At 37.9% G+C, this 26,307-nt stretch overlaps 1 protein-coding gene across 2 annotated transcripts in view; it reads right to left on the reverse strand.

Annotated features, from left to right (window-relative positions):
* Positions 1 to 26,307, reverse strand: part of lsm12b (LSM12 homolog b) — a 49,269-nt gene that overhangs the window by 14,176 nt on the left and 8,786 nt on the right. For both annotated transcript variants that reach the window (XM_072561635.1, XM_072561636.1), the window contains exons 2-4: positions 21,160 to 21,293; positions 4,318 to 4,427; positions 2,433 to 2,559 (exon numbers count right to left, since the gene is read on the reverse strand). In XM_072561635.1, coding sequence (XP_072417736.1) covers positions 2,433 to 2,559; positions 4,318 to 4,427; positions 21,160 to 21,293 — 371 coding nt within the window. The remainder of the gene's footprint in view (positions 1 to 2,432; positions 2,560 to 4,317; positions 4,428 to 21,159; positions 21,294 to 26,307) is intronic.

Here is a 26,307-nt window from a genome sequence, read left to right on the forward strand (position 1 = left end):
ATCGTTCCCTAATTCTTCAGTGACGTTTTAGCCAAATTGTGCTGCCAGAACGTGTGTTATCCCAGGGCTACCTATGCTATAGAATGGATGCTATATTGCATTAAGAATGAATGCATGGAAGTGTGAAGTGTGACATTTTGGAATGACAAATGAAGAAAAGCTACATGTAAGAAATAATTCTAAAAGATGCAAACAAACCAGTGTACATAAGTAACTTGCTTCGCCATCTTCAATAAAAGTGATAAATAAAACATCGAAGTCTGGGCTTTATAAACAGGGGCAGAATGTGCAAAAGCAATGAAGTTATGATGAAACTTTAGAAAAGATTGATTCAGCCTCCACTGCAGTGTTTCATCCAATTCTGTGCAATAAACAAGAGGAAGTAAGTGAAGGAGATGCAAAAAAAAATTATTACAAGAATGGCTCCAAGGATGAGGGACCTCAGTTACTTGGAGAGATCACAAGCTGGAATGATGGTTCTTGGAAAAGAAAAATTTCAGGTGAGACTTGAGGGGTTTTCAAAATTTTCCTATGGTATAAGGAAAATGTAATCCTATTGGCACAATGGTCGACAGCAGAAGATAAGCATTTAAGAGAAATGGTTTGGGAAAAAAAAAAATCACAGCTTCTGCTTCGGATTTGGAATATGCTGTCTCAGAATAAGGTGCAGTCAGATTCAACCATGACTTTTAAATGAAACTGGATAATTGTTTGAAGGGGGAAAAAAATTACATGGCCAAAGGGAAAGGACAGTGGTGTGGACTAGTGGAGGTACTCTTAGAGTTGGTCAAATTTAAAAGGGTCAAACTTCCTCTTCCGCAGTCATTTAACCATTCTATTAAGCGTTCACCACATGCAATATACTTCAAATATTTACAAGTGCACAATAGTCACATGGCAGTACAGAATGTGTACTGCTGAAAGACCGACAAGCGCAAAACAATGGTTTGACAGCATCGCTCAACAATACTCAAGTATAGAATAAATGTGAAAAAAAATACAGAATTTGCACAAGATGAATTCAAATTTAAAATGTTTAACATATCTTCAAATTGCATGTTTTTAAACAAACCAATGAAATTCAAATCCATAATTAAGCATTCATTCATGCATGAAAAGAACAAAACTGAGGGGAAAATAAGTTCTGTAGGATCTTTTGAGATTACAGCATTTTCTCCAAGTAGACTGAACCATGCATGTATGCTGATTGAAGACATAGCAGGGGCTCAGTGAATGCCCTCATGACACACAAACAAAGATCTACTGTAAAGGTGAAGTACTGAACAATTAAGGGCTTAGTCTTCCTGTTTTCCAAAATATACCAAGATATCTGGTCGGCATGGACAAGTTGGACCGAAGGGTCTGTTTCCATGCTGTACATCTCTATGACTCTAACAGTTATGAGAAATCCACATTTGTGTCAGTGGTATGGTCATTTCAGCCTAAAGCCTCCTCAGGTTAGATGTAAAATGCATCACCAACAGCTGAGTGTCATGGCATCGAGTGAGGACACTACAAAAAACACCTACAAAAATAAAATGGCATCTCCACAAATCAAATATTTTCAGACAAGTAAATTAAGATTATATTATAAATTATCAGCCTTCCCAAAAATTTAACACATACCAGGTACACAATTTGAAGAAATAACTCTTAAAAGGTGTCTACCTATTCCTCCACCAGCTTTTGTTTTTTTGAAATATGTGTCCACTTTTCTTTGTCCAAATGGCCCCTAATGTCAGTCATGCATAGAGCAGATTATGATATTGAGGGTCAAAGACAATTTAAATGTACTATCCTGGAGGTAAAAGTACAGAAATACCATTTTTATATTTTTTTAAAAATCATAAAATTAAATAGCAATCAGCAAGTGCAACCTATTCCTGGATTGATATAACTCTCAGGAGTCAGCAACTTATAATCAGTATCTTGAAAACTGATTCATAGGTTGCTGGGGCATGGAAACCACATAATAAAAATCAACTTGAAAACCATAAAAAAGAACTGAAAATCTACACAATCGTGCAAAAGCAATCAGTGGAAAAAGTGAAATACATAAAATATCTCAGTTAGAAGGTTTCTTCAACCATCTTTTTGAAAGAGAGAGAACTGTAAAGTTAAAAGGCATTCCTGCACAGTTCAGCTACTCTAGTGACAAAGCAATAACAAGAAAAATCAGTAAGCTCAGTTGGCTGGATGCCTGGTTTGTGATAGCATGATACCAACAACATGGGTTCTAAACCCATACTGCAGGGTCTGAGCTTAAACAGCTCATGGGAAGACAGCTTTAGAGACACCACAGAAATGGGACACTTGCCTTGAAAATAAGCAATCTCTCCTGTCTATTAAAGTGTGTAATTTAGTGGAGAAATCCTGAGAGCAAGACAGTAAACTCTCAAAATGGACTTAACAAAAGTACATGTTATACTTACTATTTTGCGTACGTGACTTAATGCGCTTCCCTCTTTGCCTCTACAATTCTCAACCTGGTAAGGTGGTACAATTACAACATCTTCCATGACGATTATGCTCTTCTCTTGCCATTTACAGTCCTTGATGCTTAAAAGAAAAGTTACAAGTTTGGTGGATGAAGAGGCATCAATTACAGATTCCCAATTCTTTAAATAATTTAAAAATTATAAATGAAACTTTTGTTTATCACAGAGAAACCATGTGTATTGGTTTCATACAGCATTATGCAATATCAAAGAAAACACAATTGTCAATGTAGGAAAGTTGGAGGACTACCCAGTTTTTAAATAGAAATAGTTAAAACATAGCTACTGTAGTACTCCCACCCATACCTACTACACTAGCTAACTTAACAGACGGGCTCAATGAATTTCCAGATCAATGTTCAGTGCCATATGATCTTTATTTCCAGCAGGAAGTGTAGTTGCATATTTGAAATAACATGCATATTGTTGCAAGAGTCAGGACAAAAGTACTACTCTCTCAACAAATGCTGATCAGTTGACTGGTCAATATTCTGGGGTAGCAACGCAAAGAAAATCAATGCAAAAATCACTTCAAACTATTTTGTCAGTGATAGATCTAAAATATTTACACTGGTTTAATGTTGAAGGAGAGAAAATTAGTTAAATGTCAATCATCAAGACATTTCTCCACTTTAATCTTTGAACTGAAATGTTGAGTATGCGAAGACTACTTTTTTAAAAATATGGTAAATAGGTTAAATAGTTCAAGGCTTTTTTTAAAATTCAGTCACCAAAGAGGAATATCTGTTAATTATCTTGAGGGTAAAAAGATGTTTTGTTGCAATAGTGATCAATTTTATAACGATCAAGAAGCAGGATTAACCCTGCTTCTTCATTAACTATGACCAGGTGGAAACAACTGAGTGTATAGTGGAATGACATACTTTAGCATTGTGTTTGAAAAACAGAAAAACGATGACAATTCTAATTACACCAATCACCACAAACTTCTCAGAAGGTTTGTGTCACAATTAGAAAGCTTTGCACTCCAAACAATAGCTTATCCAGCAAGTAACTCAGCTGCGTACACCAGGAATAAATTCCACTTCACAGGAGCAACAGGCATTAGTGTCACAAGATGGAGGGTACAGTAAAGGGTGGAATATCAGTCACAGTTGCTGTCCAGCAAATCTTGCCTGACACACACACAGATCCAGAGGGTGGCGTCAGAATTAGCTTCAAGCTCAGCTTGATAGAGATTAGTGTCAAGTCTCTCACATGGAAGTCACTTGGGTAAGATGCTGAAAGGGAAATTGTGAAAATGGCATCCATAAAGATACAACACCTTCAGAAGGGAGATGGGGTTAGGTTGGGCCCAAGTGCCAGGACAGGAAAAGAAGTGATCAACCCAGCAAGATGGCTAGATATTCCTTTTAAAATGTGGAATTCATTCATACAAATCTTAGAATTGCAGTTAACACTTACTTATGAAGACCCCATTGATCACAATTATAATTGCAATTGAGACCTCAGAATCGCAAATGATTGAATAAAATTACCCTCACTTTTATATTATGGCAGTTATTGAGCAATCGAACAAGCTATACTTTCACATTAACTGATCTAAGGAATCAATGGTACCCACAGTTATCACAGGATCAGTTTTGTATCCATAGTTATCTTCAGAAAAAACTGCTGGAACCAAAAGATTCTGAAGACTGCACGGTTTTAAATTGAATGAAGAGCCATCTTATAAAACCACTGCAATCCCCATTTTAAAAGGTGCCATGCAGCCTTGAAAACTTGCCTGAAGAAAGAAGGGATTTAGAAGTTTGGGGGGGCGGTGGAAATGGAAAACAAAAAAAAACAAAACACTTACGTCTTATGGATAGTCTGAAAAAGCTGCTGTCCTTCTGGAGAAACTCCAGCACTAATTGCATATGCTTGGCTTAATTTCTCTTCCTTCTCTGTCCGTGCTCGGTTGGCAAGCTGGTAATAAAGTAACAGATTAAATATCAGATGCTTCTATTACAATTAAAACTCCGCTTATATAATTGTTTGGAACAGTCTAAATGTTACAATGCTCACCTAAAATGTTACCACCAAATTTAAAGCCGTGAGCAGAATAAATCTTAAGTAGGTTGGTTATCCTGAACATTTAACCATTCCTCTAACTGCTAAACAAGTGAGCAGCTCACTAAAAATAAAGTTGGACACCTTTTGACTTGGATCTTTGCTTTGACAATTAGTGTCTCTGCAAACAAAAACTGAATCAGGTTTGACGTGTCATAAAGGTTCACTAAATTACTTTCTTTTCCACTCGTAGGCAAAGTGAGTTACTACAACAAGCAAGTTCTATGTTCAATAAAAGGAAAGATTAACAAGGAACAAATTGATCTAGCTGAGAGTTTCTTTAAAGATGCATGTGGAAACAGGTTTGAGGATGATAAGTAATATAGCAAGGAATTTGAAAACAAGTGCCAAATCAATATTTCTACAGGGACAAGAAACAGAAGATACATAATTTAGGAGATAGACTGCTATTAAAGATCTTGCTCCGCTCCTTAAGATTATGGCTGATCATCTACCTCTTAGTTAAGTGTAGTAGGTAAATATGTTTAAACTTTGTCTTGATGTCAGCATTGAATTCAGTTCCTATCAGGTGTTGAGTCTAGGCATGTTTACCAGAATCCTAGTTAACCTTTTGTTCATATTAATTAAGGGCTTGTGAATAACCACACAGAAGATGATCAAGTCACACCAGGTGGTGGAACAGGTGCCGGAATTTTAGACCGAGTACAAGGCCAACACTTCAGGACCCTGTTACTCTTAATAGTTCCAGAATAGATAGGAAGTATGATACAATGGCCTGATCAAGGTTATGGCCATGATGAAATTGAGATTCCTCCCCACCGTCTCCCCCCCCCCACTCCCCACAACCAATTCCCCTGAGAAATACTATTATACATCTCTAGAGCAGGTGTGACTGGAACCCAGATCTCCTGGCTCAGACAGAGACTCTACAACTAGGGAACAAGATCCTAAATTCAGAATCTTATTTTTTGGATGTAGGTTTGCTCGCTTAGCTGCAAGGTTCATTTCCAGACGCTCCATTACCCTCGTAGGGTAATGAAACGTCTGGAAATGAACCTTACAGCTCAGCAAACAAGTCTATATCCAAAACCTCAACCTGAGCTACAAATCTTCTCAAAACTCGCTAAATCCTTTTGCTTTAACAAGGGGAAGAATATACACAATAGAGAACAGCATGATTACAGATTCAATTTCAAATAAGTGCAGTGTGAGCTGATTTTAAGCTGAGAAAGCAATAATGCATGACAAGTAGCTCAACATTAATACGAACAAAAAGTTTGATAAGGTTCTAATAAATATCGCTCGACTCATACTAGAAATTGAGTTAAATGCGGACATCAAGTTAAGGCTTAATGTATTACCTACCACACTTAACTAAGAGGTAGATGATCAGCCATCAACCTAAGTGGTAGATTCCCGCTCCTATTTCTTATGTTTCATAACTTGTTAACACAGTCTAAGGCCAGACATTAACAGCAATCATTAAGGTGACACACCAAAGAGCTACACCTGGAATATGTGCATTACACACAATGTCTTGGATTTCGTGCAAGAGTGAATTAACATTTTTTGTTGCAGACAACTGTGCGTGAAGATTTCTATTTGGACACCAAAGTACTGACATTTTAAGCTTAAAATTTCATAGTCACACTACAAACATCAGGTGCAAGTCACACTCATTGTTCCTCATTTGGTTACTTGTGGAGTTTGTCAGGCTCAGAACTGCCAAACAATGCTTCCAAAACAGAAAACCAAAAAATGAACTTTTTTGTTGCTTGATACAGGATATTGCTATAATTAAGAGGCCAGGAACAGATTCCATGTCTTTCAGCAAGAAAATAGGAACTTTAAAAAAAAGTTTTAGAAAGAAGCCACATTTTATTTTAATGTCAGCATTGACTTCAGTGGGAGCACAAGTCAGAATGTTATTGGTCTAGGGGGTTCACTTAAGTGTGAACACATGATCTAGGCTGACACCTCATGGTGACAGTGCTGCATTGTCAAATGCGCTGTTTTTCACACAACATTAAAATGAGGCTCTGTCAGCCCATTCAGAGACTCAAATAGAGATGAAAGATCCCAAAGTTAAAAGCAGGAGAATTTTTCTCCTGTCCTCGTCAATACTTTCTCTCAACCAACACCCAATACATTCTCATGGACATTGAGACTCCTTGCTATACACAAATTGGCAACAGTATTTAACCGAAAACAGAGAACACTTTCAAAATGTAATTTGTATGCTGCAGTGGAATCCGCTGAAAACTTCCCAGATATCCCTCTAGTTTACCAAATGTTTCTTTTCTATTTCTGATTCCATGACACGTTCATAAGATTCTATCACATATCAATATTGCTTATGAGAGATTGTTTTCTAAGTATAACCGTTAATTGCTATTCCATTAAATGCATTTAACGTCGACTGTTCAGAATCAACATGGTAGTATTTAAATTTGCTTTTCTAAATACTAGGAATACTCAAAATCCAAAACAATAGAAAATGCTGAAAACAATGTCAGATTTCCATTGGTGCTGTCTAAGTGATTCCAGCATTTCGTACTTTATGATAAGAATTGTTATTTCTGGAAGGAAGGGAAAGAAAAATTCAATCATAAGAATTTTTAAAAAGTTCAAAGTAAACACAAGTGTAAAAGCATCAAATGATATAAAATGTTTCCCATAAAGAATTATCTTAAAAAGGACTGCCAGTCTTGGTATTTACCACTGAGTCTCATTGAAAGAGGCTGATCAACCCATCAAGTCAATGCTAGTTCGCTATGCAACAATTCATTCAGTTCCATTACCCTGTTCATTTCTGTAAGTTTTATTTTCCTCTCCTGCTCAACTTACTTCCTCTTGGAATATTGATGATCTCTGCTTTTACCATCCTCTAGGACAAGCTACAGGTTATAAATGAAATGTCACACAAAAAAATAGTTTTCCACACATTCCTCATACAACTCTTACCTAAAAGGTTAAGTCTGTGTCCCTCTAGCCCCCAAGCAGATGATGCAAGTAGAACTGCATTAAACACTTAAAACTAAACCCATCATAACCTTGCATACCTGTCAAATATTACCTCCACATCCTCCGTTCTAAGCAGAACAATCAATCATTCTCTATTGTAACTTAGTTCCTCACCACTGGCTGAAACCATTAACAAACCTCTGTTTCACCCTCTAAAAAGAACCTTCACATCCTTCCTAAAATATGGTAACCAGGCAGGATGCAATAACTTAGTTGTCACCTAAACAGAGGTTAATAAAAACAGTTAGCATAACCTCCCAGCTTTTGTATAAAATGCCTCAAATTATGAAGCCCAACACAATGTTTTCTTATCCACTCTTGGTATGCCCTGGGATTTCAAGGCTCCTTGCACATGAGCTCCCAGATCTCCCAGAACACTTTTGAACTGTGCAATCAAGTTCACACCACCTCTCCTTCTGCCAAAATTTATCACCTCACACTTTTCTGTATAAATTCCAGCTGCCATTTGCCAAACTTTAGCTTATGTCCTGTGGCAATTGATTGGTATCATCCTCACGTTTAAAACCACAGCTCCACGTTTGACATGATCAGCAAATTTTGAAATTTAGCCTAATAAATTAAAAGGTACTGGAATACATACACAAAAAATAAAATAATCCCAGCACTGATCCTCAGAGAAACACCATTGTCTTTCATTGTCTACTGTGAAAAAGTAATCATTTACCATAAAGTAAATATAACAAAGAAATGCAGATGCTGGAAATCTGAAACACACAAAAATAAAATCGCTGGAGGAACTCAGCAGGTCTGGCAGCATTTTTGGAGAGAAAACAAAGTTAATGTTTCGAGTCCAGTGACCCTTCCTTGTAGCCCTTCTTGAAACTTCAAAAGTGTTTTCTCTCCAAAGATGCTGTCAGAGGTACGGAGTTTCTCCAGTAGTGCTTGCATATTTCATTTACCACAACTTGCTCTTTTCTATTCTTAAGCCAATTTATTTTTAGCCTAAGTGATGATGCTGCTCATATTCTAGGAGTCTCAAATCAGACAACCAGCCTTTTTTCACAGTGCTTCACGCAACTAACATTAAATACATTTTTTCAAAAAATTCAAATAGATTAAATCAAAAACAATCTGCATTTTACACTTCTTACTGGCTTTCTTCAATTATAATCAGCTTATCATAGCTGGGGGAGAACCAAATTAAATTTTTAAAAAATGCTAGTCACTAATAATGATCGTAAAAAAGCCAGATGGTTATAAAAATCCATTTAGTTCACTAATCCTGCTAAGGGGAAGCAATCAGACATCCTTACTCAGTTTGACCGGAGAGACTCCAGGTCCACAACAAGAATGACTTAACTGACCTTTGGAATGACCTTAGAGGCCACTTGACTCAAGGACAATTATGTAGGAGAAATGTTGAACTTGCTAGAAATGCTCACACCTCAAGAAAATTTTTTGAGAGAGACAAGGTGCATCCTATTAGGAGAAAGGACTGCAGATGCTGGAGGTCAGTCAATAAGTGTGGTGCTGGAAAAGCACAGCCAAACAAACCACACAATATAGATATCTTCGAATCAATCTGTTGTTATTCTTACAAACCGCAGAAACTGATGTGACTTGTCCCAGGCCTCCAGGCTCAGAGGATGGGGCATTATCACTGTGCCACAAGACTCCCGAAAGAACAGGCAATATACGCTTGAAGATGCAGTACACGGTGAGAATGTTCAACGAATACTTTGCATCAGTCATCACGAAAAGAAAATGCTGACAAAATATTAGTAGCAGAAGTGGTAGAGGTAACAAATGGGGTGGAAATTGATGGATGCACTGATATAGCAGGTTATGTTTAGAACAGATGAGATACCTAGCTTGGATGGTGGAGACAGAAAAGAATTGTCACAATCTTCCAATCTTGTGAAGTGGGAGCAAGAGGTGCATATAGCGTACGTATTCAAGGAATTGTGCAACAACATTCCTAATCACTGCAGGCTGATCAGTGGTAGATAAGATTTCAGAAGCAATTTATCTTTTCCTTTGATTAACAACAAGTACTAATCTCTAATAGGACCAGTCTTTATATACAATCAGTGTTCTGGTTTGAGGAAGCATCTCTCACACATAGAACAACCTTGCTTTCTTCATCAGGAAGATCTGGAACAATTGCATTGGCCCTGCTGAGGCTTATTGTAGCATCCCTGTACCCCCACATAAATTAGCGTGTACTCCAATTTATTGTCATCTTGGCTAACAACATTGGCAAAAACTTGAAATGCACAGGAAGTTTAGATGGCAAATTCATAGACTCTAAAACTGAACTACACACAAACTTACTTCTTGTTCAGAAAGACTCTTTGCAGTACTGTATAAACATTAACAAGAAGGTAACCAAGAGAACTGATTCAGACAAGGTTGTTTTTCCCTCCCTCTCAACACTCCTTCACCTAAGCCATCCACGAAATTTTAGTTTAGTTTATAAAATCAAAGTTAAATTTACATAAACATTTGCACAAAACATTAATACAGAACATTAATTTTAGGCTTCATAAATTTTCTGATAGTTGTATGGAAGTGAGTATTTCTAGCATCTGCATTTTAAACAGTATTTGAAAACCATTTTGCAAAGCTGATCTTTGTTCTAGAAGCTGTACAACACATCGAACAGTGTTCACTGGATAGAAAAGAGGCCAAGCAAAGCTTTTACCATTGCTCTAGCAATCTGAAGAATGCATGGCGAAATATAGTTGAGAGTCAGAAAGGACAAGAGTGTGGGAAAACATATGAAACAAAGATGGGGAGATGAAAGATTATACAGCAAATATCTTATGATATACATTAGAAATAAACCAGAATGGGAGCCAAGAGCCAATTTCATAAAATTTCCAATTGAGTAGAGAACACAGAGGCGGAGAGATTAAACATCAGAATGAATGTAAATTAACAAAAGAAAAATGCAGAAGCTTTTACAGGTGTATAAAAAAGAATTTTCAGTAAGGTGAGTCCAAAAGAGAAAGAAATAATAAAGTAAGAAAATGGCAGACACATTAGAGTTTCTGGTATCGAGACTGGCTCCAACGCAATGAGGGGTACGTCAAGTTCCAAGAGATCTACTGCATTAGGGGACTCTGTAGTCCAAGGCACAGAGACATTCTGGTGGCCAACAGCGAAAAATGAGAGATAGTGAGATAGTGAGGAAAGAAATCAGAGACTGGTACAGTTGAGAAAAGTAGTGAGCCAAACAGTCAGGGCACACAGGGAACAAGGTAGGACTAAAATTAAACTACATTTATTTCAATGCAAGAGGCCTAATAGGGAAGGCAGATGAACTCGGGGCATGGTTAGGAACATGAGACAGGGATATCATAGCAATTACAGAAACGTGATTCAGGGATGGACAGGACTGGCAGCTTAATGCTCCAGAACACAAATGCTATAGGAAAGACAGAAAGGGAGGCAAGAGAGGAGGGAGAGTGGCATTTTTGATAAGGGATAACATTACTGCTGTACTTAGAGTGGATAGTTTTGGGAAAACATCCAGGGAAGTTATTTGGGTGGAACTGAGAAATAAGAAAGGGATGATCACCTTATCGGGATTGTACAAAGGTATACAGGAAAGCCACCCACACAGACTAAGTCCTGAACTACGAAAGCAACCACCCCAACACACACAAAAGAAGTTGCATCAAAACACTGTTCAAAAAAGGGCCACAACACACTGCAGCACACCAGCACTGCAAAGAGGAAGAACACCTATAGAAGATATTCGCCAAAAACGGATACCCCCGCAATTTCATCAACAGATGCCTAAGTGAAAGACAACGGAATGAGGACATGCCACAACCCAAAGGACTAGCCACACTACCATACAGCAAGAACATTTCTGAACTGACAGCCAGACTATTACTACCACTACGACTCATAACAGCACACAAATCAACAGCCACTCTCAGACAACAACTCACCAGGACGAAGGACCCGATACCCAGCATGAGCAAAACCAGAGTGTACAAAGTCCCATGCAAGGACTACACAAAACACTACATAGGACAAACAGGAAGACAGCTAACGATTCGTATCCATGAACACCAACTAGCCACAAAACGACACGACCAGCTATCCTTAGTAGCCACACAAGCAGGTCACAAGCAACATGAGTTCGACTGGGACAACACTGCTATTATAGGACAAGCCAAACAGAGAACAGCCAGGGAATTTCTAGAGGCATGGCACTCATCCACAGACTCTATCAACAAACACATCGACCTGGACCCAATATACTGGCCACTGCAGCAGACAGCTGGAACTGACAACTGGAAGCTGCAGAGATAAACCACTATAAATGCTGGAGGAAACATCACAGAAGCGCTTCACAGGAGGCTCCCAAGCACTGAGGATGTTACCTAGACAGGGGACGAAACGTCTGCAACACAAATTCCCAGCTCGGCGAACAGAACCACAACAACGACCACCCGAGCTAAAGATCTTCTCACAAACTCAGTGGGATTGTATTATAGAGGCCCTAATAGTCAGTGGGAGACTGAGAAACAAATTTGTAAGGAGATCACAGTTATCTGTAAGAATAATAGGGGGGTTATGGTAGAGGATTTTAACTTTCTAAATATAGATTGGGACTGATGTAGTGTTAAGAGTTTAGATGGGGAGGAATTTGTTAAGTGTGTACAAGAAAGTTGAGTCAGTATGTGGATGTACCTACTAGGAAAAGTGCAAAACTTGACCTACTCTTGGGAAATAAGGCAGGGCAGGTAACTGGGATGTCAGTGGGGGAGCACTTTGGGACCAGCTACCATAATTCTATTTGCTTTAAAATATAGTGATGGAAAAGGATAGACTGGATCTCAAAGTTGAAGCTTAAATTGGAGGAAGGTATCGCTCTTCTACTGAAACTCTTCAGAAATTAGCACAGTTTAAGGATTAGTTAGCATACCAAAAAGAAAGGATGAATAAAAAGGCCATCTCAGTAGAGGGTTTTGAAATTAAACGATAGGGGATCAAATGTTGGAAAGATATGGCATATCAAAAAGCAGGGATAAGGCTAGAGAGGAAATAATAAAGGAAACGAGGATCAGAGAATGCTAGAAAGGGAGAGGGGAGAAAAAAGCCGAAACATTCACTGACAATCCTGACTGTTGCAAAAACAACAGAAAAAGGTACAGTTAAGACTCAAAACTCTTCATGCATATAGCATTGATCAAGTAAATGTATTGATCATAAGCACCGAAGTAAATAAGAAGCTATGATGGCAACTAGAGAGACAGCTTCAGTATGACAAGTATAGGGTCTTCAGTATTTGTGGGTCTGTGACATCCACGAAAAAAAAAGTAGGAAGCTCAGTAAACATGGAGTAGGGCTGTTAATCACGGACAGTAATTGTGTCATAATTAAAGGTCTCCTCAGTTCAGGAGAACACAGCATAGAATCTGCTTGAATGAAGATAAAGCAATAGTAGAGGGAAACAAAGTAACTGGTGAGTGTTGTCAACAAACCACCCTTCTCCCACAACATGGAACAAAGTATACAAGGAGAACATGAGGCAGAAGTTACTGAAAAAAAAACTCAGCAGGTATGGCAGCATCTGTGCAGAGAAATCAGAATTAACTTTTCTTCAGAATGACTTTCCAGCATCTGCAGTTCTTCTGGGTTTTTTTATACAAGGAGAAATATTGGGCAATTTGTGGTAAAGGGATGGCAATATTCATGGGTGACTTTAATCTACAAAAAAATTAGTAAAATTTAATTGGCAGTAGTAGTCTCAAGGAAGAGTTCATAGAAACAAAGGTATTCTAAAAGCAAAATATTTGAAACTGACCAGACAGTAGCTGACATAATACTTGGTATTGGATTAATTCATGGCTTCAGAGGTGACATTTTCCCAAGTAGTGGTGGTTCCATATTACATGCAGTTCAAAAGGGAAAAGACTAGGACTAAGACTTGAAGTTTACACCCAAATAAGGACAATGTGGGCACAAAACCTGATCTAACTGAAATGAATTAGCATTTGAAGCTAGGGGATAGGTCAATATAGAGACACAAAGGAAAACATTTAAGTGGATATTTCAGAACATTCCTACTATAAAGAGATTTGCGAATAGAGGATCCACCACATCCATGTTTAATTAAAGTAGTTAGGTGTCATTCCGTATCCCCCGCCTCTGTTGGAGCAAAACACTCAGACACAGTATAGTTTACCTCCTTCATCTTTATTCTGGACCCAGGAGGGAGAGAAAACAATCGCCCATTTGCACAGAGACAGGAGTTCTCAGTCTTCTCTCTTGAACAGCAATTCCATAATGAATTATATCATCATTTTACAGGGAGGAGCAACCAGATAAGGCAACATATATATTGACTGGGTGACCATTACAATCAGCAAGTGACAAAAACAAAGATTAAGCTATCTGCTGTTACACAATGAATAACTGACTTCACATAATGAAGATTTTTCACCTTGTTAACTGACTTTACATACTGGATGCTTCTAATATTGTTAATGGCTCTACATAATGAATCATTTTCCGCCTTATTAACCTATTACCCTTGCCTCCAGCACCCACTGTTAACTGCAAGCTCTTATCTGATCTGATCAGAGTCATGCTCAGTTGAAACTCTGGTTTCACAAAACTCAAAACTTAACTCTTTCCCTACCTACTCATACCCAAAACATATTCTCAAGGGAAGGCATCAAACTTGACAGCAAAGCATATAACTGTGTAAATATGAGTAGCAAGTCAAATGATTTGTTACAAAATGTTATTAAAAGCTTAGTGAAAGCAAAAAAATCAAGGACATGAAAGGACGCTATTTAGGAATGTGAAAAAGCAGATAGGAAGAACTTCCACAGGTATTCAAAAAGGAGAAGAGTAAAGAAAGGGAGTAAGGGAGTGTTAGATCTTTTGGGAGGGAAAATAGAATTTTTGAAAAAAAAAGGGGAGATTGGGAAATTATTGGTATTCAGAGAGAGCCAGGGGTGTCACTGTACAGGGGAATAGTGGCCCATTAGTCGCTAGATTGTTAATCTAGAGATCAGTTTTCAAATCCAGCCATGTCAGATGGTGGAATCTGAACACAGTAAAACCTGGAATTAAGAGTCTAATGACGACCATGAATCCATTGTTGATTGTTGGAAAAACCCATCTTGTTCACTAATGTCCTTCAGGAAAGGAATCTGCTCCTTAAATGGTATGGCCTACATGTGATTCCAGACCCACAACAGTGTGTTTAACTCTTAACTGCCCACTGGACAATTAGGGATGGGCAATATATGATGGCTTGGCCAGCAAAGCACTCATCCTGTCAATGAATAAAGAAACAAAATCACACAGTTAATAAGCAGGTAAAGCAAGCAATTCAGGAAGCAAAGGGTATATTTGCCATTAGAACAAATAAATTGGAGAAAAGTGACTTACTAATGGGAATGGGGAGTTAATAGTAGATAATTTCATCCATCAAATCCTTATCAATTTTGTTTTGGTCTTCAGTATCAAGAATACAAAAATAATCCAGCAATAGCTGCAAGCCAGGAAGTGGAAGGGTGAGAGATTCTTAATGAAATTACAATCACACAGGAAGTGTTACAAAAGAACTGATGGAACTGCAAGCTGATAGTCTCCAGACCCAGATGGACTTCATCCCAAGGGCTTAAAAATAGGTCAATCATTAGGATGTGTTGGTGTTAATTTTCCAAACTTCCCTAAAATCATGAAAGGTCCCATCAGATTTGAAAGTAGCAATTATAACTCCTCCATTCAAGAAAGGAGGAAGAAAACAGGAAACAATGGGCTAGTCAGTTGTAGGGAAAGAGTTAGAATGGATGATAGAAATCTTAGTTCTGCACTTGCAAAAAAACTAACTAAAAAGAGTCAGCACATTTTCAAAAGGCAATTATGTCTAAACTAATTTATTAGAGTTCTTTGAGGAGGCAACATGCACTGTAGATAAAAGGGGAGCCATAGTTGGATTTCCAGAAGGCATCTGATAAGCTGTCACGTCAGATGTTTCTGTGCAAAATAAAAGTGTGTGTGTTGGGAGCAATATAGTAGCATGGATAGATGGCAGAAAGCTGGCTGGTAGCGAGCAGTATGCATAAATGAGTGCCTGATTTACATGATTTAATGAGAACTACTGCAAGGGCCAGTGCTAGAGCCTCAACATTTTACAGTTTACACTAATCAATAAGTTAGATGTCAAGGTTAAAGACATGGTAGTCAAGCTTACAGATGACACCAACATAAGTAGACCCTCAGAACAGCACACTACCCAGACCAACTCTCACCCTATCCCTGTAACCCTGCACTTTCCATGGCTAATCCACCTACCCTGCATACCTCTGGATTCTATGGGCATTTTAGCATGGCCAATCCACCAAACCAGCACATCTCTGGACTATGGGAGGAAACTGGAGCACCTGGAGGAAACCCATGCAGACACAGAATGTGCAAACTTCATGCAGTCACCAGAGGGTGAACCAGAGTCCCTGGCTTTGAGAGGCAGCAGTGCAAATCACTGTGCCATTCCAAAATTGGGCAGTATAACATGGCAAAATGTGAAGTTCTCATTTTGATAAAAATGTTTTTTTTTAAAAAAGTACAGAATTACTTAAATGAAGAATTCAGAAGGTACACAGGGATCTAGATATTCTGATGCAGGTACAGCACATAATCAAGGAAGCCAGAGGAATGTTGTCCCTTATGAATGGAGGAATTAACCATAGAAGTGTTGAAGTTATGCTTTCATGAGATCCCATCCAAATACAGTTTACAGTCTTGGTCTCCCTTTTTAAGGATGTGAATGTAATAGAAGCAGAGGAAGTTTGAGAGACTGATAACTGAAATTAGTGTGTTGTCATATTAGGATAGGTTGGACATGTTGAATGAGTTTGTGGAGTTTCAAAGATTGAAGGGGGACTTGATTGATGTGCGTAAAATCCAGAAACATCTTGACAAGGTGGATGTGAAAAGGATGCTTCCTCTTGTAGATAATCCAGAATGACAGGCACTGTTTCAAGTTTAGGAGTCACCCTTTCAGGACAGAGATGAGGAGAAGTATTTTTACTTCACAGGTTGAAAGACTTTGGAACTCTGCCTTAGGAAGCAGCGGAAGTGTTTTTTTAAATACTTTTTAAGATAGAGGTGAATAGATTCATGGGAGAATCTGTCAAGAAGAAGAATCTATTAAGGGGAGTGAAATTTAAAACAAACAGATCAACCATGACCTTACTAAAACAGAACAGACTAAAATGATCTACTTTGCATGTTTTTACCTATACAATATACAATGTACAAGAATAAGTTGGGTCTCGTAAATATTGACCTATATAACATTGACTTAGGAGGCAGGGACCAAGTCAAATGCATTCAAATTGTTGATTAGGTAGAAAGTAAGCTGTGAGAAATACAGAGAGAGGCTGAAAAGGAATACAGACTGGTTAAGTGGGGGACAATAACATGGCAGATGGATTAAAGAAGTGTTGTCAAGTTTCCAAATTGAAAAGAAAAAACAATTTTTAAAAAGCGGAAACTGGGAAATTGATATTCAGAGATGCCTGGTTGTCACTGCACATAAATCACAGTTAGCATTCAAGAAAGCAAGCAATTAAGAAAGCAAATTGTACAAGTGAATTGTAGAAAAGTTAATTATTTTTCCCACTTGGGCAACGCCATCCTAATGTTCAGTGTTTGGTGTTCAGCTTTATCTCCAAGGCTTGATGGAGTCAACAAAGGCTGAATATAAGTGTCTGCAAGGAGGGAATTACCCTTCCAGAAGAGATTGAATAAAGAGCACTTGTATTCCCTACAATGTATTAGAATGAGGTGATCTCACTGAAACACGCAGATTGAGAAATTTGTCTGCACAGCACTGCTAATAGCACTGAAGAATATCACATGTCTATCAATGAGGAATGTGCATGGGGGGGAAAAAAAACTGTCAATCTGCACCATTTTCATTCATAAAATTCTTGAGGGAATTAATAGTCATGTGGTTTCCTATTGCCAAGGAGTCTATAACTGGGACTTTCAATCTGAGATCTGCTTCTTATGATGGCAATAAGGAGAAAGTGTTTCACATGAAGCTTTGAAATTCTCTGCCTGAGAGAACGGATGTTCATGAATATACTCAAAGTATACATTGATAGATTGTTGAATATGAATAAAAGGATATGAGCTGGTGTGGGAAGGTGAAAATTTATCAGCCACAATTGTAGTGAATGGTGGATCAGACCTAAAAAGCCTTGCGGTCTTTTCCATTTCTATATCTTATGCTCTGGATCACAGGTACAAATTCAACTCCAATTTTTCAATTTATTCAAATGAGGATAAACATGATGATTTGCTTCTATAATTAAAAATGTTTATGCAAAGGTTAGTTCAAATATGGAATCTCAGTCAAGCAAAAGCTTAGAAAAAAAAAACAAAATCGATATTTCGATTTATTTCTCTTCACAGATGCTGCCAGACCTGCTGAGCTTTTCCAGCAACCTCTTTTTGTTTCTGATTTTTAGCATTCTCAGTCCTTTCAGTTTTTAATTGGCATTAATGAAATGTGCTAGAAAAAGTGAAAAGGGGAAAATGGAATTTCAGTTGATAGCCAGAGATAGAACTGGCAAATTAACTTCTGTGCCAAAGTTCCAGCAACATCATCCTGCTTTGCACAACCCAAGGTCACAGTATAAAATAATTGATAGCCATCTGTAAAAAGTTGAGAATCACCAAATTCTCCTCTTTATTGGATATCGGTAAATAAAATTAATTGAGGAGAAAGTGAGGACTGCAGATGCTGGAGATCAGAGCTGAAAATGTGTTGCTTGAAAAGCACAGCAGGTCAGGCAGCATCCAAGGAACAGGAGAAAATCGACGTTTCGGGCATCAGCCTTTCTTCAGTTCAAATAGAATTAATTGGTTCTGTACAGGAAACAGGGCTGCATTAGTAGAATTTTAAAAATGCATAATATCTTTGTAATCAATGATAATAGAAATTACAGGTGTATACTAAATTTTATTTGCTATGATAGTATCCAAAAGCTTCCTCCTTCCTTCCTCAAGAGGGAATTATGAACATCATAGGTGAATGTCAACTTTAAGACTATTACCCACGTATGTCATGTCATGTCATTTCATGGGCTATTTCTACTAACTATTTAACAGCCAACATTTTTTTAAACCCCAATGTGAACATTCTATGACAGCTTTCAATCATCCAAAATTGTGTTGCAAAATATTTTGAAATACAAAGTCATGATTTAAATTTACAATATCACCTGCAAACAATAGGTTTATTTTTTAATGTTACCTTGGCTCCCCAAATAAATTTATTCCATGAGTAGCTAAATCAGGATAATCCTAGTTCAAGCCAGGTGTATGATAGAAAACTACTTTATCACTAAAATGCCAGTTGGGGTTTCAAAACAAGGGAAAAAAAAGTATAAGACTCCTAGATGGTTTTCTCTCCATAGGTGCTGTCAGGCCTGAGTTTCTCCAGCAATTTCTGGATCACTAGTCCAGCAACATTACCATGCAAAACACGTCTCCTGAATGTAGCTGGCTTACTTGCAAGGACATCATCCCGGAGGTACCCAAACTGATTATTTTAACCTGTTCCCATTGTTTCATTTGAACTGAAGTGTTAGCCATTTTAGGTTTCTCCAGCTGTTTTTAGATGCATGTTGAAGTCAGGCTCAGTGGGTTTCTAAGACTGACAGGACATTGGTTAAGCCACTTTTGGAATATTATGAGCAACTCAGGTCTCCCTCCTATTGGATGCTGTGAAATGTGAAAGGGTTTAGATTTACAAGAATGTTGCCAGATTAGATGATCTATAGGGAGGGCCTGAATAGGCTGGGGATGTTTTCCCTGTCAGAAGCTATGGGGTGACCTTACAGAGGGTTTATAATATGAGGGGCACGGGGAGACAAAGTAGACAGTCTTTTTTTCTGGGGGCGGGGGGGGCATAAGTTTATGGTGAGAGGGGAAATATTTAAACGGCATCAGAGGGGCAACTTTTTCACACAGTAGCTGGTGTGCGCACAGAATAAGCTGCCGGAGGAAGTGGTGGAGGCTGGTACAATTACAGCATTTAAAAAGCATCTAGATGGGTATATGAATAGGAAGGGTTCAAAGTGGTATGGACCAAGTGCTGGCAAATGGGACAAGATTAATTTTGGATATCTAGTCAGCATGGACGAGTTGGACCAAAGGGTCTGTTTCAGTGCTGTATATCTCTATGACTTTAGAAAATATCAGCACAGCAAGGAAAAAAAGCCTTTCTGAAATGCACTGCAAATATTTCCATTATCTTTGTAGATTGTTAAAAGCCAAGCTGGAGAAGTGCCTCAACTGCACTGGTCACAGCTTTAAATAAAAATACATTTTTTCCCGTTACCAAGATGACCTACTATACACCTTCTCGATATCAGGCATTTCAAGCAACAATATCTGTCAACCACAGTTCTTAGCAAACGATTTTTGGCTTATCAAAGCAAAACCATTCAATTAAAAGGTGCAATGATTAACAGAGGTGCAAATGATTATTCCTCGAAATATCCCAAAACAGATGCAAACACAGCCACTCCTCAGGAAAATAAAAGAAATAACTTCAGAAACTAGCTTTCTGAAAGAAAACACTTTAGCCAAATGGCTATTCTTGAAAGCAAAGGATAAAAGTATAAAATGTTCCAAAGTCTGTTGTTATGATGTTCTGGCTGATGTGGTTAAGTCCCTAATCATGCATATTTGTCATTGAATTCTTGCAGACAGCCTGCTCAAGAAATTAAGTAGCATCTCAAGACTGCAATCTTGCAAAAGAGCAAATACACTTCACCCTGAACTCAACAGGATTCTCTTTTGAGGGATGAAAGAGATCAGCTGGGTAATCTGTTTTTAGCTTTGTTAGCTCCAACTGAACCAGGTAAAATAAGCACCTCTCCACACCAGTCATTGTTCAAAATAACCCCAGCAGGGGTCTGCAAAGCAACTTTAACAATCATGAGTGCTACAGGAACCCTTTTTTTAAAAATCTGATGCTTCCAGTGAACTGTCAAAGACCTCTTTAGGAAAAACACTCAGACTGCAAGTGACATCCACGTCCCAAAAGTGAATTTTAAAAATTCTTAAAAACATAAAATAAATATATTTTCCACAATCCTTCAAATATGAAGTCCTCCAAGCAATGTAAAATATTAAGTACTTTCATGACAGGAGGGAATCAGGATGAAAATTTAGCTGCCACGTGTATATCAGGTTCTAAAGAAACTCACCATTAATTGACAAAGTTTTAAACCAGGTTAAAAAGACATCTTACAATACACCATGAACAGCAGACAAATTAACAGAAGCAATCAAAAATATAATGATAGACCTACTATGTCTGTAACCAGAGGTCAAGATGAACACACAAACTCACTAAGTATTCAGAATGAATCACTGAAGTCGAATGTGAAACCCATTGTAGAGAATTTTATTACAGCAGCAATAGAATATGATCAAGAGTTTAATATTTTTTAAATGCACAGCAAGAATAAAGTCAATATTCTTTCATTCAGCAACCCCTCCTCTGGTAATCAATCTTATAAAAAGTGACATTAAGCTTTCATTCTAAATGCACTATTTTCTTCCAGATTAAAATTCTTACCTTGTTAACATTCAGTGAAGCTAAGGGTGGAGGAGTTTCTGTCCGATCATTAATTGTTTTAACATCCGAAACATATGCTAAATTAATCAGTAGAACATCGTTGTGGTTGGGCTTCCCACTAGATGAGGGACATTCTTAAGAGAAGAAAATTGTTAAGGAAATTGAATGGATATACAAGTCCTCCAATTACGTGCACTACTTCCTTTGTCAAATATAAATATTGAAAAGCCTATGAAGACAAACTAATTGAAATATAAAATTCCACGAAGCAACAATAATATTATTCCAAGAAATATATTCTTCAAACCCATTCATTAAACTTTCAAGTAAAATTCACACTCTTGCCTCAGCTACTACTTAAAGCTTGGTTGCTGTACAAAAGTCAATACATAACACTTATGGCTTGTCACTTAGACAAGTTAATTTCATATTGCAAACACTTGAGATCAACATTGCATTCAAAACACAAATGAGTTTCTTTGGTAGCATAACTCCTCAAGTGTTAGTCACGGAGCTTATGGTAAGAAAATGTACAACCTATGCTGTATAGATAATGCATATACAACTGTTATATCATCAAATAATAAATACTGAATTATGCAATCCATTTTAAAATAGTTTGCATCATTTCTTTAATATTTAATTTTTAAAAGTAAATTATAACAAAAAAAAATGCTGCTTTAGCCAAAATGAAAAGGTCAGGATTCAAAAGCTTTCCCGCAGAGATTTTCTTACAGGAAGTCATGTGACTCATTGTAGCTGTACTGGAAATAGAGCGCGATCCCCTTGTCCCATTTTCAGGTTCTTGCTCCAAGTTATGGCACTTGGTGTGCATATCCCAGTATACTTAAATATGGTTACTACTGATACTTACAAGATTGCATTTTGTATTCAAGGCTCAAGTTTGGAGTAAATGTAATGAGTTATGTGACCTGTTCTGCAGATTGCCTGACTGTAAACCTGGGTGGGTGCTTATTAGCAAATGTGGGCTAATTTTGCCTTTGAGAGAGGGTGGTACAAGTTACTTACATTTGGAGACAATGACAGCAGTCTCCGAATTTATGATGTAGACTAAGGCCTCCCAAAATCCTTTAAAAAATTACCCATTGTATAAACTGCCCATTTACTTCTAGAATGAAAGGAAGTTGGAATCATGAATAGCCAAACAGCACATCTACCTGGACAGAATAAGGTTGATGAATTTCACGTAGAAGAGAAAAGGCAAAGGAAGCTATTTGAGTTCAAATTACAGGCTTCCTTACAAATCAATGAGCATCACAAATTCTTTGCAATCAGCTGAAAGACTATTTGGCTTTGCAAGTTACCATTTAAGGATGCAAGGAGGAGATGGTGTCTCATTAAAGAGATGCAACCTGCAGCCATTTGAGTATTCTGGAAGATTTGTCCTGGCGTGGGCATGGGGAGACACATTAAAGGAGCAAGCTTTGTTGCTAATAGGGAATTAAGGAATGTTGGAAACAAACGAAAGGATCCAATGGTGACAAATACTACTCTGAACAGGGATACAGGAACCCATTGAAAACTGGAACAACTGTGGACAGTTTGCTGATAGCACTACAATTCCATCGGGAATGTAATAGGTACTAAGCATAAAGGGGAAAATGTCACTTCATGAATTGCAGAGTTGCCTATAAAAAGAAAACGTTTCAGTCATTTGTTACAGTAAGTATTATATAAAACATTGCACTCTCTTTTCAAAAAGGTCAAATGTTTTGAAACGTTTTGGTGACTTTGAACATCTTAATGCGATGGTAGTCTCTGCCTCTAACATCTCTTCAGTAAGTTTCAAAACTTCACCAGAGTGGAAAAATCTCTCAACTCCCCTCTAATCGCTCTGCAATTTACTTTATATCTATCAATGACCTTTCATCTGTAGGAAAATCAGACCCTCCTGTTCACTCTGGATCTTTCAAATTTAACACAAGTCTCCCACAGTCAACTCTAACAGTGAGAAATTTATAAATTTTAAAATTTTTTTTCAACATTCAAAATTTTGTGATTGTGAAGGGATTTAAAGATCAACTTGCAAGCATTTTTGTAGCCATGGTGATTTTTTTAAAAAACAATTTCAGGGAGAGACTTCCTGGAGAATAATGGAAGTCTGCTTACACTGGGAGAGCTTATTAATGAACAAAATAAATTCTGTAGTGCATTAAGCTTTCAGGTAGAAGAATTTTTGGGGGGGGGGCCTTGGGAGAACACCATGGCTTGAATTTTTAGTTTCAGCTTTGGATACTTTTGTAGAATTGTTGGCTGAAAGTGGAGGTGAAAACAGTAAGTCTTGATAGTTTAAGACTGTTAAGAGGTAATTCAGTATAAAGAATTTAGGGTTAAGGTTTCAGATAAGTGTTTGGTTAAAACACTGAAGGGTTATGCAAAACTGGATGAGTCAAAGGTAAGTTATATGACAAATCAAGGAAAAGGCCAGAGTCTCATCACTAGGAACTGAAACCACAGCCAAGTCAAACCCTGTTGGACTATAACCTGCTGTTGTGAGATTTTAAACCAGTGTGGAATAGAAAGAGAAAAGGGGCAGCACGGTAAATCAGTGGTTAGTAATGCTGCCTCACAGCACCAGGGACTCCGGTTCAATTCCAGCTTCGGGCAACTGTGTGTGGTTTGCATATTCTCCCGGAGTCTGTGAGGGTTTCTTCCAGGTGCTCCAGTTTCCTCCCAAAGATGTGTAGGTCAGGTGAATTGGCCATGCTAAATTGCCCATAGTCTTAGGTGCATTAGTCAGAGGGAAATGCGTCTGGATGGGTTACTCTTCGGAGTGTCAGTGTGGACTTGTTGCGCCGAAGGCTTGCTTCCGCACTGTAGAGGTACCTAATCTAAATTTTTTGACGTATTGCAATGCTGCTGGGATTAATGGAGTTGTATTTTTACCATGCATCCCAAAATCATTAAAGTATGTGCTATATGTACTTAAATTTGGACTATTTTTTTAGACTAATTTCTATTGCACAATAAACTTCTATTTTGTTGGTAAAACCAAATATACAGCATTGCACATTTATGTTTCAAAAAAAAAGATTACTTCATCAAAACCAACAATGAAGTGAAATATGATTTAATCAAGTCAGATTTCAGTCTGAGACCTGACTTATTCAGTAAAAATATCAACTGGGATCATAACAGGTTTCTAGATTAAAAACAACTGCAAGCTATCCAACCTTTCCTCACACCAAGATTTCCCAGTCATCCTCATGAATCTACCATATAGCCCTGTTGCATAATCTCTCTCCTATAACAGTGACTAGAACTGCATAGAATGTCCCACCCAGTATTTTATATGGTTTCAGTGTAACCTTCCATTTTCTACACATTGACCAATCAAGAAAAGTATGCCACCTTATTCGGCCATCTTCCAGGATCTGAGAAGATCAATTTGAAGGTCCCTCTGCTTCTCTGTTCTTTTCAGTATCTTTCATATCTTGTTTTGATTTCCACAAGTGTACTGCCTCTGGTCTGATATTAATTTCATTTAACTCCTCTGTTCACCTGACTAATCTGTTTAAACTTTTTGCAACCCACAGGTTTCTTCCTCACCATTAACCAAGAGACAATTTAAGTTTAATATGCAACTACTTAATAATTCACCCCACATTTAAGACTAAATTATTGTTATGATAATGGAAACCACTGAAAAGTAGCCTTGCGCTAGGAAAGAAAACCTGATCATTATACTTTATTTTTTGCCATTGATCTTTTATTGGATCCAACTTGCCACTTTCTCTTGGATTCCATAGGCTCTTAATTTACTGAACTTTCTTCCATTTCATACCTTATCAAAATCTTATTAAAACTCATGTAGACTCCTAAATCAAGCACCCTAACCTCAGCAACCTTCTTGTTGTTACATCAATAAATTTGGTCAAATATATCAGCCACAACCTTCCCTTTAATTAAAGTCTTTCAGCAATCTGTCCTTTCTGAATGAAATTTAATATAGCTCCTCAATCTTTTCAAAAAATTGTCCACCTGTGTAACTTATGCCATTGTTTAAAAAGGGAGAGAGAGATGACCCATCAGCAGTGCTCCAATCATACAGTCATAGTAACAGATCCTTCAGTCCAAGCTGACCATGAGTTGGAGCATTGGAGGATGAGGATGTTTATCAGGACGAGTGGGATTGGAGCACTGAAAGAAGTGGGGGTTATGGACATTGAAAGGGGATATAATGAATGAACAAAGGGCGAGGGAAATGATAAGGAAGGAGAGCAGTGGTCACAAGAGAGGAGTAGGAGATGAGTATGAGAGGGGTTCCAATGATCTCCAGCACTGGGAGAGATTGAAGCCAGCTGACATCTAAGCAAATGAAGGCAAGTCCTTTGGCTCTGGCTGTCTCCACACTGACCCATCTCAATTTCTGACTCAGGGCTCCAGGCTCCTCCTGCTTTTTCTGGCTGAAAATATTGCTGGCAGGCTAGAAGCGAGATCATATCATGAAAACGATTTTTGCATCAAACTTAAGAATATGATGTTCATGACATTGAGTCAATTCTGCCACACCATTGGTGAGACAACCTTCATCTGTCTTAACTTTCCCTCAAATGCACTCACCGCTTTGCTTCTCTCTGTCTGTAAAAACCTTCTCAACACCCTATAATCATCTTAGCCTTTGACTGCAATTTCTTTGTTCTTCAACCTGAATCCCCTTTCTAACAATTGCCTTGGGATGTTTCTTTACTATTGAATATATTTTGTCTTTGCAAGGCTCCTTTAACGGACCCAGCTTGCTTCACAGGAGCGTTATTAATCAACGTTTGACACCAGGTCATGTGAGAAGATATTAAAGCCAGATAAGTAGAGTTCTGTCGAAGAGAGGTTTTACCAATTTTTTTTAAATAAAAATTCTCTGACCAATTTATATAGATGCACAATGGGAAGCATCCTATCTGTATGCATCACAGCCCGATATGGCAACTGCTGTGAACACAGCCCAGTCCTTCATACAAACCAGCCGTCCATTCATTGACTCGGTCTATACTTCCTGGTGCCTCAGAGAAGCAACTAACATAATCAAAGGCCCCTCCCACTCAGTTCTACTCTCTTCCAAGGGGCAGAGGATATAAAAGTTTGTATACACAGATGAATAGATTCAAGAACAGCTTCTTCTCCGCTGTT

Source organism: Chiloscyllium punctatum, chromosome 42, assembly GCF_047496795.1.
Source record: "Chiloscyllium punctatum isolate Juve2018m chromosome 42, sChiPun1.3, whole genome shotgun sequence".
NCBI lineage: Eukaryota > Metazoa > Chordata > Chondrichthyes > Orectolobiformes > Hemiscylliidae > Chiloscyllium > Chiloscyllium punctatum.